Genomic DNA, 20994 nt, shown 5'->3' with positions numbered 1-20994 from the left:
TTAGTTTGCATAGTGTTCAACACCATCTCACTGTTTGTAATTATCTCTCTGCTTTAAATTATCGGTTCTTAGGTCTTCCCTTCACTTGTTATACACTTTACATATACTGATTATACTTAACTGCTTGCATTTATCTATTAGCACTCATGATTACTTGTAAAGACTTGTCATTCAGTCGACCTACACTGTCTGTACTTATCCTTTGACACTCTTGATTACTCTTAGTTAGTGTTGGGCTATTGTCACTCCGTCTATATATTCTTGCCTGTGCACCTTGCTCCAATTCACCCGACAAAGGAGCAGCGCTCCGAAAACTTGCGATTTCAAATAAGACTGTTGGATTATAACCTGGTGTCATGTGACCTCTCATACTTTACTCTGCGGACGGTGTCACTCTCCAATCCGCTGATCCTCTTCTCTGTCAAGCACCTCATTCTACAATGCATGCAGGTACCATCCTTGCAATAGAACAGTCTCACGTCTTGACAGTTCATTCACAAACTCGGCTTGTCACGTGTGAAGGAAATGGTCGTTGTATTCTGTACTTCAGTCCTGTACTTCTATTAGGCATGTTTTCCATCAACTATGTTATCATATTGGTTCTTATGCATTTCTATTAGTGTAACTTTCAGCAATCTTGTTGTGGCATGCGATCTCAATTTCCTTTTCTGCCTGAATTGCTGCTTTGTCCAGTTCTCTCCAGCACATCTTTCAGCTGAGTGGTTTAATTTATCAATCTTCTGCTTAGACCGGAGTTGTTCTTTATTCCATGCATCCGCTTTCACAATCCATCTAGTTTATCCATTTGAGTTTTTTTTACAAGATGAATCCATCTTTCTCTTCTAACCTTAGATAATAATCTCTCCCTCCTCATGCTTTGCATGTTTTCAGAGAACTGACACATTTCTTCTGTTGTATTTGCATCAAAACTCTACTTCTATGTTTGACAGTTCTTCGTTCTTGTTTATTTTTATTAAACAATTCTCCTGAATTGTTAACTTGTTTAACAGTTGTGTTCTCTTTCTGGGTTTGTCCATTGCCAAGTCCTCCACAGCACCATCAACACCAGACTATTCCTGTCTTTCTGCAGAATGCCAATTTCTCCAGCTCATTTGTGTATTCTACAAGACTTTAGTTTGATCTCCATTAGATTTCTAAAGGATTCTCAAGATGGCTCTGGTGAATGATAGCTCTGTTCTAATGTCTGCTTGAACAGCTCAGTGACTCTTGTAGAGCTCTAGTCTTTACCTGCTTACTCCATGGCTGCTCTATGATTCTGCCTAAAAGGACTAAACCCTCTGGTGTGATCCCTCACTCAGTTCCACTGGTCTGTCGTCAGGTGACTCACATCTGCTGTACTGTCTTAAAGAGACAGACACCACATAAATCACACTTTATTTATATGGCTGAAGTAGAAGTTCACGTGATTTCTATCTAGACCCTAGGGCCAAGTGTTAACAGGCCCAATCTTGACAAAAGTGATGTTTCAGAATGTCACATCATTCCTGCGCTTTGTTCTTGAGGTGAGTCTTAAAATTCAAAAAGGTCATCATTGACCTGAAACAGTGGACGGGATCTTGAGCCCGCACTCTCCGTCCGCAAGATCACCGGCAGGGATTCAAGATCTGGCGGAAATCGTGAAACTCATCGGTGAGATCAGTATTTGATTTTTACTCTGCCAGCGACAAAATCAGAATGCATTTCAATAAAATATCCAATATCCCCCCCTCACTAGATTTCCATACCTCACTGACGTGACGTCACAGCGACGAGGTTTACAACAAGTTCACCCAGACATGAACCTGCTGAGGGGATTCCTGCAGAGGCACAAACGTCAGGGGTCAGTGCCAGGGGCAGGCCCTAGGGGGGAGCCTCACATGCGGGACTCATTTATTTGTGGTGGTAGGTGGGGCGGGGTTGGACATGCCAGTGGAGCAGCAGAGTTCCAAGCCAGTTTTCTCACCAGAACTGACTCTGCCAAATTCTTGTAAGGTTCTGCCCAATAACTCTGTTCCCCTCTCCACCGATGCTGCCTGACACGCTAGGTATTTCCAGCATGTTTTGGTTCTATTTTAGATTTTGAGCATCTGCAGTATTTTCTTTCATGTGTGTGCAATCCATGATGCCCTGCATCAGAGGTGGTTGTGATACGCGCTATCCTATGTCCCTGTGAGACCACATCCATAGTGAAACACATGCACTGTTCTGGTGTGCCAAAACGAGAACCAGTGACGAGCAAAATGTGACGTGCTGCCACTTGCAAGACATCACCAAGGTCTGCAGCTGGTCCCTGAAAAATGCCTGAAGTTGTTCACAACCACAGTTACTTCGGGGCGGCACAGTGGCTAGCACTGCTGCTCACAGCGCCAGGGGCCCGGGTTCGATTCCCAGCTTCGGTCGCTGTATGTGTGGAGTCTGCACGTTCTCCCAGTGTCTGCGTGGGTTTCCTCCGGGTGCTCCAATTTCCTCTCACAGTCTGAAAGATGTGCTGGTTTGGTGCCCTGGCTATGCTAAGTGCTCCATCAGTGTACCTGAATAGGCGCCGGAGTGTGGCAACGAGGGGATTTTCACAGTAACTTAATTGCAGTGTTAATGTAAGCCTACTTGTGATACTTTAATAGCAGGGCATGGGAACCACTGCAGCAACGTGCGAGGACCCTGGAGATGAGGGTACAGAAGTCAGACAACTCACCCATCTCAATGTGGTTCCGTCTTTGGCTGTACATCATGTGGTGAGGGTATGGTCTCAGTTGCCTTCTCCCCCTCCCCATCCTATCGTCACATGGCCCAAAACTGATGTTCATGCCCCTGCGCCAGCTGCAGACTCTCTGGGCAGGTGGCTACCCAATTGTCCTGGGCAGCTCCCCCCATTGTTCTTCTGTGCTATTGGAGGTGCCAACTCCATTCATTGCCAGGCTGCTGCGTGCCCACCCTCCCTGGCAAGGACACGCCAAATCCCTCTTTGCACTAATGACCATCTTATGGGCCAGGCTGATGCACTGAGGCAGCCACGACTGACTCCCCACTCTTTAGCTGCCTGCTTACAGAAGATGGGTTTCTGAAGGGATGGGTAACTTGTGTGCCCCTTTAAACATTAAGTTCCATCCCTGACACGGATTTAATTCACCTCAATTGGATTGAGAGCACGATTGATTCCTGGCATCAGGAATGGTGTCCTATATCTGACAGTCACCTCAAGCCAATTTTCAAGACCCCTTGCCTCAACCTGACTGGGGAGGGGAGCTGAAATGTCAGTCAATTACAGTATTGCTGTATGTACAAATGCTGCTGGTCTCCACATGACTCAGTTGCAATGAGTGTTCCATTAGCATTGGCACAGATGGGCTGCAGCAGCTTGACCACGAGATGGCATGACATCCCAAAACACAAAATGGACCAGCAGCAGCTGGAAATAGAATTGAAAAATAGTCTTCCTGTCTTCAGATCATTTAAATGAAAATCTATTGAGTCTGTGTTGCTAGCAACTTCATAGGAATCCCCCCATCGGTAACCTGTGGCACAACAAAAACAGAGCTTCTAGCTCCCTCCATCCCTTTCTAACACCATTTCCAGATCCAATCTCAGAAGAGTAAATACCCTGAACAGCACAGTAAACCAAACAATTTTTATTAATTAGTGGTCTGATTAAGGCATCTTTCAGCTGGGGTCTGTCCAATGACATTTTGCATAAAAATCTTTGTAGGTTAGCAATAGAGGTCATTCTCTTGGGTCAAACCAGGTTTAAATTTTGATGTCAGAGGTGAAAGGCCAATGTTTAATCTGCTCAGCTCCTTTGTTCTTGCTTTCCATTCCATTTGTTTAAGTATTAAGGATTATCTTTAAATCATTTTTGCCAAATATGACAAAGGAGTTCATTTATTCAACACAGTCACTTTTTTTAATAAGCATATAATCACTTAATTGTGAAGTGTTTTAAGCAGCCCTGGGGGTGTGAAAAAAAAAAGTGATGAATAAATTGATTAGATCAACTTTGGAAGGTAACAGTAGACAAGTTTTAATTTCTCATGATAAAGGCTTTGGAAAGCATGACAGGGTAAGGGACCTTTGCTCAATGTTTCTGTATTTATTACACATGTTTATGAATCTACATTAGTCTTCCAATATTCTTAGTTGCTGCAGAATTTGTCAGGTTGGATTTTGCTTGCAATCTTACCAATAGGATTTCCTGGGATAAAGGGGCCTTCGAAGAGTTGGAAATCCACAGCGATTGTTGAATTTGTGTTCCGTTTAAAATGAACATAAAATTTTGTAGTAATGCACAGGATAATTTTTTTTTAAAGAAACACAGCGGGTAAAAATTGAAAAGTTAAACCTCTTTCAATAAGTGACTGCAATTTTTTACATTTCTGAAAATCAAAGCTAAAAGAGAATAACAATGGACAATCAAGTTAAAATCTTCAACCTGACTCATGGAGGACATTTTTTAATCTTCCAAGCAATAACGGTATATGTGGAGCTTTCTTTAAAAGCAGCAAAATGTCATTATATGCAGAAAATCACATTGGTGTTAAATTATTTACCACTGCAAACTGTCCTCCGCTTTGAGATGAAATAGATGGAAATCACTTTATTGATTATCTAATTGAGCTGTGGTATTTGAACTACGATATCAAGTTGCATTTAGCGCACAGCAATCAATCAAGATAAAGATATAAATGATTCTCTGAAGCACAAGTGGCAATTATGAACTCAGAAAAGCTGAAAATAATACTCAAGCCTGGAACTCAATATTCCAAGAAATCAGCATTCGAGCCCAGCTCAGATTATGAAGCAAAACACTGTGGTTGCTGGAAATCTGACAACAGAAAATGCTGCTAAATACTCAGCAGATCAGCTAGTATCGATGGAGAAAGAACAGAATTAGTGGGCAGGATCTTCTTACGGGCTTCAAGACCCCAACATTGGTAACAAAAGGGAGCCCTGAGCCCGCACTTGCTGGGACCCAGACCGGTGGATCTATTTCCCTGGAGGCGGCCTCCTATTTGGCTGCCTCCGTGTATGCTGTCCGATCAAAGACAGTGGGTGGCTCGGTCTGGAGGCCCAATACGTGGCCATCCAGCACAGAGATTAGCAGCTCGATCAGAGGCAGGTGCAACTGAAGTACGTACGGAGGTGGTGGGATTCTCCATTTCTGGTCAGTAGCCCCAACTGAAGGATGGAAGAAGAATCCAAAATATTAGGGCTGTCCAAGCCATTGGACAGGAGTTCCTACAAAGAGTGATTAACTGAAAGCAAAAAGTGCTGGATTTATTGAAAGAACAATGAGTTATGGCGGGATTTTACAGCCTTGCTCGACCCGAGAACGGAAAATCCCACCTGAGGTCAATGCACCTTCCCATTGTCTGCCCCTCGCTCACTCCGATTCTAGTAATGGGCGGGGCAGTAGAATTCCGGCAATACGGACCTCAATACACAGTAGGGGCACGTTTATGTTATCATGATTTGTATGTTGGCAGCAGCAGACCGTAAATATCTAATAATATTCTCTTAGAGGCAAAAGCCCCAAATAGGAAAGATTGAATGCTGCTCCTTTCTCATCCTAACCAATAACAGCACAGACTGCACAATCTTCATTTCACTCAGTAGAAAAAACAATGCAGCTTCTGAATTGGCCAGAACCCGAAGATGCATTGCTGCTGTTCCAGCCATTGGAACAGTCAAATCCAGAGGATTCTGCCCATTAAATTAACACTGGAGGGCAAATGGCAGTGGGTAGGTGCTGACAGTAGGTACCCCACAGCCCTGCTAAAACTGGCCAAAATAGCCAGTATTTGTAACTGGCTATGCTAATACGAACAACCTGCATCATTTGGCTGGTACACCATTCTGTTTATCCCAACCTGTAGCAGGGACTAATTTCTCTCTCCACTTCTGTCCTTTAGCCAAGTTCCCACCTATGCTGTCATTTTTCCTGTTATATCAATTTAGCTTAATTCCCAACAATTTAGCAAGTCCGTATGTACCATATCCACCGAATTTCTTTTCGAAATGCACTCCAACATTACAGTATTAGTTCCTCAGTTATGAAATTTGTCAGATGCAAGTTTCCTTTCAGAAGTTCATTGATTGCCTTAAATGAATCCATGTCTTTCTAAGTGAGTATTCATCTCATCTCCGATCATGTTGTAGGGGCAGCATGGTGGCACAATGTTTAGCACTGCTGCCTCAGTTCCAGGGACCTGGAATTCCCGGTTTGGGTCACTGTCTATGTGGAGTTTGCACATTCTCCCCTTGTCTGCGTGGGTTTCCTCCGGGTGCTCCGGTTTCCTCCCCTAGTCCAAAGATGTGCGGGTTAGATGCATTGGCCAGGATAAATTGTCCTTAGTGTCCTGGGATTAGAGAGGTAAATATGTGGGGCTACGGGGATAGGGCCTAGGTGGGATTGTTGTTGGTGCAGACTTGATGGGCCAAATGGCCTTCTGCACATTAGGGTCTCTATGATTCTAGGGGGAAATTCTTTTACAAAGTGCTGTTTCAAGCAGCATTGCACAGGCTGCATTGATATCACTGAGGAATGCTGCACAGGGTATCAATGCTACTTCCTTTGTTTAACGTCTGATCCCATACCTCTGATAATGCAGCATTCCCTCAGCGAGGTACTATCTAGATTTCCCAACTCCTCTCTGGGGTGGGACTTGGACCTATAACCTTCTGACTCAATCATATGGTCAACTTACTCTAACCTGTAGTCATAAGTGTTAAATAGATACCAGCGTATGTCTACAGTCTATAAATACCACATCTAAAGTCCAAGATTGAAGCACCATCAATTGAAGGCAGCAGTGGAGACATCAATTAAAAAATACATTACTTATAATGAAGGAACCACACAGAGTAAAGAAGCCTTTGATAGCAGGTCAAAGATAAAGGCAGGAGGTGATACAAGGAGGGAGCTAATGATAACCATATCAGGCAAGTAGTCCCTGCCCTTGCTCCACCTATTTGACGATCCCAAGTTCCTGTAGAGAAGCCAGCTGTGAGAGTTATGGAAATACCATTTTCTCCAGCACTGAGCAGCTTCCTTTCTTTATGCAGTAGATCGAGTAATAGATGATATCCCCCAAGGCAGGAGGTGCAGGAGTCCAACGTAGACTTAGGAGCACATTCTTAAAGTCTTTGACACTATTTTAACCTGAAGTAAAATGAACAAGCACCTTTTAACCAGTGCTCAATGACCTGGGGAAAATCAATTAAATTTCTAACTGACCTATATTACCTAACTAGTTCTTGCAGATACAAGTTGAAGGATGAGTTTATCTGTGATTGCATAGTCATCGGTATCCAGGCTAAAACCTCTGACTTAGTACACACCAAAGATGATGTTACTTCGGATCAAGTAGTTCAGTATGTGAGGCAGGCTGAGTTTAAGAGAATTTAAATCAGGCTATAATTTGGTGCAACCAAGGCTTCACATGACCATAGACTGGATAGGCCCATGGCCAGTGACCCGATCAAACCAGGCGAAAGGGTGGAAAAATCCACAACGGCAGCCATTTTGAAATGCTTTGTATTTTGGTGTGTCACCAGTTCTGCCCAGCAGGGGGCTCAGAGTGCTTCTGGTGTAGCAAGACCAGATATTTCAAGCTTTTCTGCAAATCCAACAATTTTCAGCAAACTCAAAGACACAAAGTATTTATGAAACACATTCTGTTCAAGAAATGGAAAGCCATGAAGATGACAACATTGCAGAGTTCCTAGAGGAAATTGATGATCTTAATCCAGACTACTGTCAGTTACTATCTCCAAGTTCAAGGCTTTAATACTATTAAAATTGATACTGGAACAGCTATTAACATATTAGCAAATGACCTTGATTGCTTCAGCCGAAAACCCTTTATCCATCAGACATCAAAATGCACACCAAAGGGCAACTAGGCAATAATGTGCAATAAATGCTGGCCAGCCAGCAACATCCATGTACCACGAATGAAAGAAATACAAAGTCCAGGCAGCATAGATGTTTCAATCAATTGCTCCTCTTTGCTCCAATGGATAAAAGATCATCGATACACTCTACGTTCTTCGCAATCAGTGGACATCTCTACTGAGTGGCAACGTTGGCAGACTTCTAGGAATCCTGGATAAAACAGAAGTTGCTCATCATTTGAACGACTTAACGTTTTTCATATGAAAATCCTCAAACTTTCATTTAGAAACAGTGGAACTGCTTTCAGAAGCTGAGGAAGTTTACACACTCAGCAGCAATATCCTCTCTCACACAGAGACACCACCCACTAGATCCTGGGAGGAGATGGAAGTTAGAATCTCTGTTTTCCATGAAGGCAGACCAAAGATAGCTGATCTAGGAGGTATTGCAGCAAATGGTGATCACCCCCATCAAGATCTGCTGGACCTGAGTTGGCTCTTCCTAGAAGGCTTAGAGGAAGAATCCCTTGCAGCATGGAGGTGATCGCTTAGGGGATTGAGGTCCTGGATGATGGATGCACCAAGCCTCCATTGTATTATTTGGTGGAGCCAGCTGTGCTTTTAGTGGCTGAGCAGTATTCAGATATTTGTTCAACCGAACCTACCAATGTGCTGCCTAGTGCATCTCCTGTTGTCCGTGAAGAATCTTACGGAGAGAATGCCTTGCCCAAGACCAGGTCAGAGTCCATAGAGAATCACACTGCCAAAGAGCAGATGTCTTCCAGGAATGAAAGCCAATTGACACCCATACTTCAGTCCCAACTAAAAAGGTTAGCGCAGAAGCTGCAGCAGATCTTATTTCAAGAGTTGATAATCTACAGGAAACTTACTTTATTACAGAAGGAGGCTGACTTGTCTCCAAATTCTCAGCAATTCTTCACATTGGCACAAGGATGCTTTAGTATGGCAGAGAAAAGTGTGGCTCTCTTATCACTGCCTACAGAAAGTAAGTAGTCCTCCTGAAAGGTCATTGGGAAAATTAGCTCCTCTTTTATCCTGACAATCTTGCAGGAATCTGGTCATTTTTCCCTTTGTCATCCAGTCTCATCAGAATCTCAGATCTTCAATGTCTTTTCAGTCCTCGATACATCAGGGGATGATAAAGTTGTGATAGTCTTCCTTGGAGTCGAAGATTATTCCTCTTCTGAAGCTCTTGTGCTTTGAGGGAACAACAAGTTCCTCAGTGAGCAGAGTTCTTCTCTTGTCCCAGAGGGTTCAAAGTTTGATTCTCTTCAGACTCTTCTTTTGGATCAGTCATTTGCTGAAAAGTCTTTGTCCTTGCAGCTCAAGTCATCCTGTAACCTATACTCTGCTTCCAGCAATGCTGTTAAATTTTTCTATTCTGCAGATAATGTCCCTCCCAGATGCAGGTAAAGCCATCATATGTCCTTGGCATCTTTCCTAATGGTTGAGAATACCTTGGGAGATGGAAACAGGAGTTGGGTACAATATGTACATGTAAAAAGGGAGTTACAGAAATGCAATGTAAATAGTGTTACAGATATGGGAGGGAGGCAAAACTGGACTACTTTATTATTTTATATAGGCTCTGGCATGTTTTCCTTAATCCTTCGTTTGAGAGGTCAATTTCTTTTAAAAGTGACTCGCAGCAGATTCTCTTTAGAGTTAAATTGGAAATATAGATGAAATTCTCCGGCCCCAGGTTGACATTTCCAGGGTGCCAGGTTGGCACTGGTAAGTGGTAGTGCCTGAAGGGGGCAGGGTGGGCTTTTAGGTGACCCCATAGTGGTATCTTTCACCTGGGTATGGAACCCAATGACAGAAAGGATGGGGATTCAGGTCACCCTCTGCCTTTGTGGTGTGTTGGGGGAGGGGGGGGGGTGATGGGGGGCCTTCAACAAAGAGTAGGTCTTGTTGGCATCTGCTGGTACTGCGTATCTGAGGTCTGTATTATGTTGACCTACCCAATGGAATTCTTGCCACCTTTCCTGCTGGAGATGACCTTTAAGTCATTTTTCAGGAAAATTTGGCCCATAGTTTATTCACACATTCAAACCTACATGCCCACGCACTCTCACAGACACACACATGAATGAAAAGCACCACAGATACGGGCATCAGTTCTCGTGATTGATTTTTTACAAAAGGTCAGAGTGAGGGGCCCTTCACAGATTCAACACTCCAGCTAGCTGAAGCAGGATTTTGCAGAATTCCTTTCAAGTTTATGGTGAAGCAGCAAGATGACGTTGCTGTACAGGGACTTGATCTGTTCAGCAAGCAATGATAGGAATCTTTCACTAACAAGCAATTTCTCTGCCTCTGGACAACATCCATTGCCAATGTGTACACGTGCACACACACAAGTTGGGGTAGTCAGTCAACTGGAATGTTCCTTCCGAGGGGGAGGTTGACTGACTGAAGAGTGATCCGTCTTTCCAGAGCAAGACTTCCATAACAGGAGAAGGCACATAGAGTGAGTTGGTTTGGAGGCACGACTTCCAAGGTTCCTGCAGTTGGCAGGCTTAATGAGGACCAGAGTTCTTTTTGCTGCCACCAGCTTGATGGTAAACAGCACAGGCTTTTACCTGGAATTCTGTTCACGTTGAAGGTCAAACAGAAACTGCTCGAGTTCAGTTCCGCCAGACAATATTACAGTGCAGCTTCAGGTCATATGACATCTCCTGTGTGTGTAAAAGAACGACCAGAATCTTGTGTTTCATTGGAGTCAGGATTCCTTTTGTTCTAGAAGACACTGGTTTTGAGTCAACTAAATTGAGGCCTCTTTTCAGAACCATGATTTCATGAAACCCCTCAGGTCTGACAAAGGGTCATCCAGACTCAAAACTCCTGTTCCCAATAAAAGGGAATGCACGATAAACAGGAATAGAGAGGCGTAGATGAAGTGACAGATCTTGGCGTGTAAGTGTACAGAATCCTAAAAGTAGAAGTACTAGATAAGGTTGTGAAGGCGGCATATGGAATGCTCTCTTTCATTGACAGAGGTTTGGAATACAAAAGTAGGTATATAATGATGAAACTGTACAAGACACTGGTGAGGCCACAACTGGAGTATTGTGTGCAACTCTGGTCACCACATTACTGGAAGAACGTAATTGCTCTAGAAAGTGTGCAGAGAAGATTTACTAGAATGTTGCCAGGGCTGGAGAATTGTAACTATGAGGAGAGATGGAGGTTGTTCTCCTTGGAACAGAAAAGGGTGACATGATTGAGGTACATAAAATTGTGACGGGTAGAGATAGAGTAGACAGGAGGAACCAGTTTTCCTTGGCAAAGATTTCAAAAACCAGGGGGGAGATTCAAGCTAAGTGGCAGAAGGATTAGAGATGACATGAATCAAAGAATCCCTACAGTGCAGAAGGAGGTCATTCACCCCATCGAGCCTGCACTGACTCTTAGACAGAGGATCCCACCCAGGCACTTTCCCATAACCCCATGTATATATCCCACTAATATACCTAATCTACACATTTTGGGACACTAAGGAACAATTTAGCATGGTCAATCCACCTAACCTGCACATCTCTGAATGGTGGAGGAAACCGGAGCACCCTGAGGAAACCCATATAAATGCAGGGAGAATGTGCAAACCCCACACAGACAGTTCCCCAAGGCCAGAAGTGAACCTGAGATCCTGGCATTGTGGGGCAGCAGTGCTAACTACTGTGCCACTGTGAGGAAAAACATTTGATGTAGAGGGTGGTGGGTGTTTGGAATTCACTGCCTGAGTTGGTGGTGGTGGAGAGACTCTGAACCTATTTAAACAGTACCTGGATCTGCACTCTAAGTTCTGTAAGCTGCATGGCTATAGGCCATATGCAGGCAGATGGAATGAGAGAGGGGACAACTGGGTGTCTTTGGGTCAGCATGGACAAAATGGGCTGAATGGCCCCCTTCTGTACTGTATCACTCTCTCCACAGATGCTGCCATACTGGCTGAGATTTTCCAGAATTTTCTCTTTTTGTTACGTTGGAACAGTTAATGCTTAGGCCATTAGCACCATTACGGGAAATTAAGATCTGCAAAGGCTTGTCTTTGTTCAAAGTTGGCTAGAGCAGGCCCATCATCAGAGGGGCCATTGTGTTGGCTGGCTTGGCATGTTTAACGCTCGACTCAGTGTTACATTCCAGACAAGCGTTAGCCTTTCTTAACTTTGAAACTGCTGGAGGCAGCATGTGGCCAGCTGGAGCCATCCAGTCAAATCAGCAATTCTCCATTTTATAAAGCACAAAAAAAAATGATTTTAGTCCAGTTGACAAATATATATATATTTTCTTTTGCATCTTGTGACACATTACCCTCATATCTCCTACAACTGAGCCAATGACAGAAACTTATTTAGTGACTGGAAGCCAGTGTCCAGTGGTGTACCACAGGGATCTGTGTTGAGTCCCCTTCTATTTGTCATTTATATAAACGACATAGATGACTTTTCGGGAGTAGGATTAGTAAGTTTGCAGATGACACAAAGATTGGCTGGATGGTTAACAGTGGGGCGGAGCGTCTTGGACTACAAAAAGATATGGACGGGATGGTCAGATGGACAGATGAGTGGCAGATGGAATTTAACCCTGAAAAATGTGAGGTGATACACTTTGGAAGGAGTAATTTGGTAAGGAAGTATTCAATGAATGGCAGGACACTATTGGCAGGATGTTCTGTGGAACAAAGGGACCTTGGTGTGTTTGTCCACAGATCTCTGAAGACAGAAGGGCATGTTAGTAGGGTGGTGAAAAAGGCATATGGCACACTTGCCTTTATCAATCGAGGCATAGATTACAAAAGCAAGGGAAGTTATGTTGGAGTTGTGCAGAACTTTGGTGAGGCCACAGCTGGAGTACTGTGTGCAGTTTTGGTCACCACATTAATCGGAAGGATCGCACTGAAGGGGGTACAGAGGAGATTCACCAGGATGCTGCCTGGGATGGAACATTTAAGTGAAGAGAGGTTGGGTAGGCTTGGGTTGTTTTCGTCGGAGCAGAGAAAACCGAAGGGCGACCTGATCGCAGTGTACAAGATTATGAAGGACATGGGCAGCGTGGACAAGGAGCAGCTGTTCCCCTTAGTTGAAGGGTCAGTCACAAGGGGACATATGTTCAAGGTGAGGTTTAGGAGGGATTTGAGGAAAAGCTTTTTTATCCAGAGAGTGGTGACAGTTTGGAATACACTGTCTGGGAAGGTGGTAGAGGTGGGTTGCCTCACATCCTACCTGGATGAGCATTTGACATATCATAACATTCAAAGCTATGGCCCCTGGTAGATGTGGCGGGGGGGGGGGCGGGGGATTCAAGTGTTTCTAATATGTGTATGTGCAGACTCGATGGGTTGTAGGGCCTCTTCTGCGCCGTATGATTCGACTAATAAATAAACTTTAATCAAGTCTCATGTCATGAGTCCATGAGAGAAGGACCAATCCAGAACAGTGTCCAATAAATGCAGAATTCACCAATTACATTACAAGTAATCCATGAATCATAGAAACAAGTGTCGAACATTGCAGCTCATTAACCTTTTGTATCATTCACTTTGCTGTTATTTTCCATTATTCAACTTGTTCCTTCATCAAGATTGAAAACCTAAGCAGCCAGAGACTTTGAATTTTCAAGATACTATAATCTTCAAGATGTGCATGAATTCATATTGTTTACTCTACATGTCCTGAGAACCTTTGTTCTTTCACAAACTGCTGTTTCTCTATTCAGTTTTTGAGTTGCGCCAATATTTCAAAAACACAAACAATCAAGAATTTTAAAACTGGATGTTGGCTTTTATATCAGAAGGCTAATAAGGATTGAATTCAGTCAGTAAACAAGTAATCAGATACCTTTGACCCAGAACACAGTGCATTGCTGCTCATATTCTCCTTTTCAGGAATTCCTGGAAAAACACAAACCGCAAATTTTCAGTGTTATCAAAGACTGCTCAACACAGTTACTTGTTGCTATTATAAAATACAGCTATTGTTTGAGATCTTTGTGAATTCTATCGTTTAATGCACTCCTAACAGAGTCTGAGCAATTGCCTGTATGTTCAGGAATAGAAAATGGTCAGTGAAGAATGTTACAGGGGGCTTAACAAGCTGATGTGGATTTCTACAATTGTAAAGCAAAGTGGCCAAACTCTGGGACAAAGCTGTGACGTTGTGTACATGTAGAGGAGGGAGAGGTGAATCACTGACGGAGCTAAAAGATAGAGATGGAAAAGTCCTTCATGTAGGGAATGCAAATGAACAACGCAAGGGCCAGAGTAAGCACTGTAATGAAGGAGCAGCAAGTGGACTTGCAGAAGCAGCTGCCAGGCAAATATTTTCCAGCATTTCCTGCTTTTATTTGAGATTTTCAGCATCCACCATATTTTGCCTTAGCTTGAATGGCAATCTGTAATGGGTGACTATACTCGCAAATAAAGGCAAAATATCTTGCCTGCTGGATGTCTGAAATATTAACAGAACATGCTCAGCTGGTCCTGCAGCATCTATGGAGAGGGGAAAACACCCTTACGCCAGAAAGAAGAAAGGTCACAGACAAATAATTTTCTGCAAATAGAGAAGGGAAAAGGTGGGGCAGAAGGAGAGGGTGAAGGGAGGAAACAACAAAAAAGGACGGTCTGCAATAGGGTGGAGGGCATGATTGATTCAAGTCCAAAAGGAATGATGGTACAAAGCAGAAGTGGGTGGTAATTGGACAAAGTTGTGAAGTGCCCAATCAAAAGATGAGGTGGGGGCCTTCAGACTTCCATTTGGCTTCACTGGAACAGTGTAGCAGGGTGAGAACATGGAGGCCAGTGTGGGAGAGGGATGGCGGATTAAAACTGAATGTGACCGGAGCTCAAGGCCATGCTTGTGAACTGATTGGAGGCGTTTAGCAAAGCATTCACCCAACCTGGATTTCCCAACTTGGAGATCACATTGAGAGCAACAAAAACACTAAGTTAATATTGTATAATAAAACAGTAATATAATAATAGTACAACAATTGTGGTTTCACCTGGAAGGAATATATGGAACCCTGGATGGTAGGAAGGGAAATGTAAAAGGGTAAGTGCTTTTCCAGGATGGCTCTGGGGTAAGGGGAGTGGACCAACAATGCCTTTGGAAAACTGAAAGGAGAGACATGTTTGGTGAAGGCATCATGCTGGAGAGGGTGGAAATGGTGAAGTGTGGAAGGTGCGGACAAAGGGATCCCTTTGTCACCCATGTTATATCATCACTAATAGCATGCTTCATATTTTAGAATTATTACATTTTCTATGGGGAGATTTTTGTCCATGTTAGCTGTCAGTGTAAATGGCAACGCGGACTCAAAACCTCAAGAGTTGGGAAATGAGATTCCCACTGGTGAGATCTCATTTCCCCCTCACTGGATATTCATACTCCCTGACGTGACATCATGTCAGCAAGGTTTACAGCCACTTTTGCAAAACTTGAAGCTGTCGAGGGGAACCCGCCGGGGACAGGGAGGAACGGAAGGTGTATAGGCCCTGGGAGAGAGAGACATACCTGGCCAGTGCCTGCTGGCATCCTGACACTACCCCCTGGCACTCCCACAGCTCTCTGTGGAATGAGTACTAGAGAATCTGGAGAGGATAGCTCAGCTGCGCAGCTGGAGAGTTCTTGTATGAAGAACAAATAAATAATCTTAAAAGTGGCAGTTCATTTTTATTTAGAGAGATTAAAAATCAATATTCGGTTCTAGGAAAATTAGTTTTCCATGAGCCAACATGGTGAGCATAATGGTGTCCAAAAATGTGCAGGTTAGATGGATTGGCCATGGTCAATGTGTGGGGTTGCAGGAATAGGGCAAGAGAGCCGGGGCAAGATACTCAGTCAGGGAGTTGCTGCAGACCCAATGGGCTGAATAGCCTCTTCTGCACTGAGGGGATTCCATGATAACATACAACTCAGCCTAAAAGACTGGATTGTTCACCTGTTGTGGGACCTGCCAAAATTTTCATTCCATTACTTGAGAGATTGAAGCTAATGAGGGTTAAATTTTCCCCACAACTTCCTCCCTCCTGAATTTTGAGGGTTAAATTTTCCCCACAACTTCCTCCCTCCTGAATTAAAAGCCATTAATGGCTCCTCGTCTCACCGCATCATTCGCCTAAAAAAAAAGTAAAAGAGATAGAAACAGATGCCAGGGTGTGACAGCGAAGTCAATAGAGATTGAGAAACAGAGCAAGCAGCAACAGAGTCTGCAGAAAGTTGTCAAAAATCATGCTTTGCCTGCACTGTCACAAACTTTTACTTCCAGTAAAATTCTGATAAAAGACAGTAAGGGCCCGATTTTACCATTGCATCTGGGCGCGAAAACGTGGTAAAGTCAGGTGTGAGGCCATTAATGCGATCTGCGCATTTGCATGCATTTAAATTGAATTAATGAACTGCCCGCCCAACTTTATCTGCATTTTCCCCTTTACCACCGCATTTGCCGATCCGGAACCGCGCTGTAATGGACCTGCTAAATAAAAGTCTGAATCGGGCGCTCCAGCTGCTGAAGAGCGCGTTCAGAGCTTCCAACGGCTCTGACTCAGATCAGTGGTGGTGGTGGTGGTGGTGGTGGGGGGTGGGGGGGGAGAATCCGGCGAGATCATTCTCTGGTTGGTGGGGGACGGGAGTGAGGCCGGATCGTTGTCTGGTTGGGGGGGGGGGGGGGGGGGGGGGGGGGGGGTGGGGGGGTGGGGGGGAAGGTTGGTCAGATGCATCTCTGGTGGGGGCAGGGGGTGGGGCCCAATTGCTCACTGGTGGGGGTGGGGGAAGTGGGCAGATGGATCTCTGGTGGGGGCGTGGGGTGGGCAGAGGGGTCCGCTGCCACTCTGTGGGCGATTGGTCTGGGTAGCAGGGGAGTGGGTGGATAAGAAGGACAGTAATGTGTGTGGGTAGTGGGGGTCGGGGCGGATAAGGGAGACAGCGATGTGTGTGGGGGCCATCGCTCCCGCTTTCTGCAGCCTGGGAGCGATCTGACACAGGCGCGCTTTTTCAAATTTTTTTCTAACTGCGCATGCGCAGTTCAGAGCTCCGATCGTTTCAACCGCGCTAAACCCCTACACGAATGGGACTGGTGATTCTTTTCAGGCTGAGTGCGTATGGGGGCGCCTGAAAGCAGATTTCTCAGTCGGATCTGCATTATGCCCAGATTCAGCACTGAAAATGAAAATGGTAAAATCGGGTCCTAAGTCCTCATTTCAAATTCAATTTTCTAGAGTTAAACGATTCCAGTCACCATGTAGTTACAGGCTTTTACCACTAAACGGCATATTTTGCTTCACAGATCACAGAAAATACCTCAAGAAAAATATCAGCTGTCAGTCTTCACTCAACAACTGTTTGTTTAGATTATCTTGTTATTTTTGTGCTTTTTGCCTCAAGGTGAGAGTTAAGAACAAAATAATGCAAAGATACTTAATTGGGAGTATATTTCCTGGAACGGCAAGATAATTCAGTGAGAAAACCTCAGTATCATCTGACTTAAAATAGTTTCAATTCAGTTGCCTTTATAATTTGTGCCCAGAGTGCTTTGATTCCAGTGTAGCTTCATAGCCACTGCTGGCTGTGTCAGGATAGATTGCTCGTGATTGTTAAGAGGAATGTTAATATACTAACTGACTGAAGAGAGAGAAGGTGGAAGAAAGCACGTGAATGAAGTACGTTGAAAGCAAGAATAGTTGACTTGAAGACTGTAATATCAAGATAACAAAGTGAGTTTTGAGAATGTAGGCTTTAAGGAGGATTATAAAAAAAATGAATTTAAGGAACTATGCTTTTTATTATCAGCTACATAAAAATCAAAGATGTGGAACTTGTGAGAATGAGGATTGAGAGAAACTGTTCTGCTTAGAACAGAATCTCACACCACAGGAGGGCACTAGAATCAACCCATCAAAATATTTGTTCACTAAGAATTAGGGCAAACATTCATATTCAAAAGGTTCAATCTGTCTAAATCAGTTTCACATCAGGCATTCTGATATTCATCGAATCCGACAGTGCAGAAGGAGGCCATTCTGCTCATCGAGTCTGCACTGACCACAATCCCACCCAGGCCCTATCCCCATCACCCCATGCATTTATCCTAGCTAGTTCCCCTGATACTAAGGGCAATTTAGCAAGGCCAATCCACCTAACCCGCCCATCTGTGGATTGTGGGAGGAAACCGGAGCACCTGGAGAAAACCCACGCAGACACGGGGAGAACATGCAAACTCCACACAGGCAGTCACCCAAGCTGGGAATCGAACCGGCACTGTGAGGCAGCAGTGCTAACCACTGTGCCGCCCACAAAAATTCTGCACCTTTTAACATCTAAAATTCTGCATCATAATATTTCTCCAGATTGACATGAATTAAGCACACTCGAGTTTAGCAGTCTGCGTGCGGCAGGAGCTTCTCATTGGTCACCTATATCCAGGAAATGCCATGGGTCTTAGGCTGTGTTTTGCATCCTCTTTACAACCATTACAATTTTATAGTGTGGAATTGGTAAATTTAGATCTCATGAATTTGTTAACATTTTTCATTTCTACAGCTATTACAGATGTTGGCACGGTGGTTGGCACTGCTGCCTCACAGCGCCAAGGACCCGGGTTCAATTCCAGCCTTGGGTGACTGTCTGTGTGGAGTTTGCACGTTTTCCATGTTTCTGCGTGGGTTTCCTCCCACAGTCCAAAGATGTACAGGATAGGTGGATTGGCCGTGTTAAATTGCCCTTAGTGTCAGGGGGTTAGCAGGGTAAAAATAGGGTTATGGGAATATGACCTGGGTGGGATTGTGTCGGTGCATGCTCGATGGACCGAATGGCCTCTTTCTGCACTGCAGCGATTCTATGATTCTATGTTTAAATGGAACTTGATCACAATTTGCACGTGAACAGCTTTAGATTTTATAACAATGTTCTCAAGTTATAAAATAGAGATTTTACAAATGGAACACATGGCCAGCAAAGTCAAATAATAGATATCCTCTTGCAATGGGCTGACTAAACCATTTCCAAACACCATGCCCACGGTGGGTGGCACAGTGGTTAGAATGCTGCCTCAGCGCCAGGAATCCGGGTTCAATTCTGGCCTTGGGTGACTGAACAAAGAACAAAGAACAATACAGCACAGGAACAGGCCCTTCGGCCCTCCAAGCCCGCGCCGCTTCCTGGTCCAAACTAGACCATTCTTTTGTATCCCTCCATTCCCACTCCGTTCATGTGGCTATCTAGATAAGTCTTAAATGTTCCCAGTGTGTCCGCCTCCACCACCTTGCCCAGCAGCGCATTCCAGGCCCCCACCACCCTCTGTGTAAAATATGTCCTGATATCCGTGTTAAACCTCCCCCCCCCTCACCTTGAACCTATGGCCCCTCGTGAACGTCACCACCGACCTGGGAAAAAGCTTCCCACCGTTCACCCTATCTATGCCTTTCATAATTTTATACACCTCTATTAGGTCACCCCTCATCCTCCGTCTTTCCAGTGAGGAGACCCCAGTTTATCCAATCTCTCCTCATAGCTAAGCCCTTCCATACCAGGCAACATCCTGGTAAACCTCCTCTGCACTCTCTCTAAAGCCTCCACGTCCTTCTGGTAGTGTGGCAACCAGAACTGGGCGCAGTATTCCAAATGCGGCCGAACCAACGTTCTATACATCTGCAACATCAGACCCCAACTTTTATACTCTATGCCCCGTCCTATAAAGGCAAGCATGCCATATGCCTTCTTCGCTACCTTCTCCACCTGTGCCGTCACCTTCAAGGATCTGTGGACTTGCACACCCAGGTCCCTCTGTGTATCTACACCCTTTATGGTTCTGCCATTTATCGTGTAGCTCTCCCCTACGTTAGTTCTACCAAAATGTGTGGAGTTTGCACATTCTCCCCGTGTCTGCGCGGGTTTCCTCCCACAGTCCAAAGCTGTGCAGGTTAGATTGATTGGCCATGCTAAATTGCCCTTTAGTGTCAGGGGGATTAGCAGGGGAAATAGATGGGGTTACAGGGATAGGGCCTGGGATTGTCGTCGGTACAGGTTCTATGGGCCAAATGGCCTCCATCTGCATTGTAGGGATTCTACTGCATTATTGCCCATGACAATTCCCTTGTTTATCCATCACAGAAAGGAAACAACTAATTAAGGAACAGAAAATATTTAGGTAGAGGTAATGCAGTAAAACAGCACATCTCATTTCCATTGGGATCCTGAGAAACACTACCAGGAAGACAAGTCCCAGGAAAGGATAAATGTCTAAAGGCCAGTTTGGATTTCTGAAGAATATAAAATACACTGCTATTTTATATTAACCTTTTAGGTCCTGTTCACCTCTTACTAAGTAGCTTCTGTCAGGAATTTATGGACAAGATTAGACTGTTAAAGAAGTTGAGATGTCACTACGACGACATTTAAAAATTAAATTCTTAATACTCAGAAGTTATTTCTGCTTCAATGTTCTATGTATCGAAAAAGACCTGTACTCACTGTCATTACTGGATGCACTTTCCATAACACCATAGGGAGGGACCAAGTGCCCTGCCATATACTGTCGATATTTCTGAAATAAAAAGGCAACATTAGAACAATACACTTCATGTTTTAACTCTCAAATTGAAAAGTCCTATTGAAACAGATTTAAACCAGTTTGTATAAAAGACATTTTATAAAAATGGACTGAGCTTAAATTAGTATAAACGGCTTATTTAGAAAAATATAAATGGAGTTTAAATTAATATAAATGAATCGCAGCTGTATAAAATAAAAATGAGAGAATTGGCCAGTGTAATGGAGTGAATGGAACTCAAACATTAATGTCTTGCTGATTCTTGCAATGTCACTGACATTCCTAAAGTTGAGAATGTCATGGTTGTATAACATGACTATTTCACTTAATTAATACTGTTGATCAGTAACATACAGAAGGCAGATTTGGTTTGTGGCCAGGATTTTTTGCATGTGCCATTTTGCTCAAATCTCTTGCTTCGGAATTCTACTTTAAATAATTATGCAGCTGATTCTCCCAGCTGTTCCTGTTTTATCATTGCACCACTAGAGAACAGTAATAACTACACTATTAGTAAATTGACTTGCACATTTAAAA

The 20994-nt window shown here is 44.0% G+C and overlaps 1 protein-coding gene across 2 annotated transcripts in view; it reads right to left on the bottom strand.

Annotated features, from left to right (window-relative positions):
• The window catches only part of rapgef4a (Rap guanine nucleotide exchange factor 4a), a 284780-nt gene that overhangs the window by 120838 nt on the left and 142948 nt on the right, over positions 1–20994 (bottom strand). For both annotated transcript variants that reach the window (XM_078228399.1, XM_078228400.1), the window contains 2 exons: positions 20379–20451; positions 13752–13804 (listed from right to left, as the gene is read on the bottom strand). In XM_078228399.1, coding sequence (XP_078084525.1) covers positions 13752–13804; positions 20379–20451 — 126 coding nt within the window. The remainder of the gene's footprint in view (positions 1–13751; positions 13805–20378; positions 20452–20994) is intronic.

This window comes from Mustelus asterias, chromosome 14 (assembly GCF_964213995.1).
Source record: "Mustelus asterias chromosome 14, sMusAst1.hap1.1, whole genome shotgun sequence".
In the NCBI taxonomy this organism is placed as follows: Eukaryota; Metazoa; Chordata; class Chondrichthyes; order Carcharhiniformes; family Triakidae; genus Mustelus; species Mustelus asterias.
Note: the sequence above shows the minus strand (reverse complement) of the source record. Positions and strands in the feature narration are given on the sequence as shown.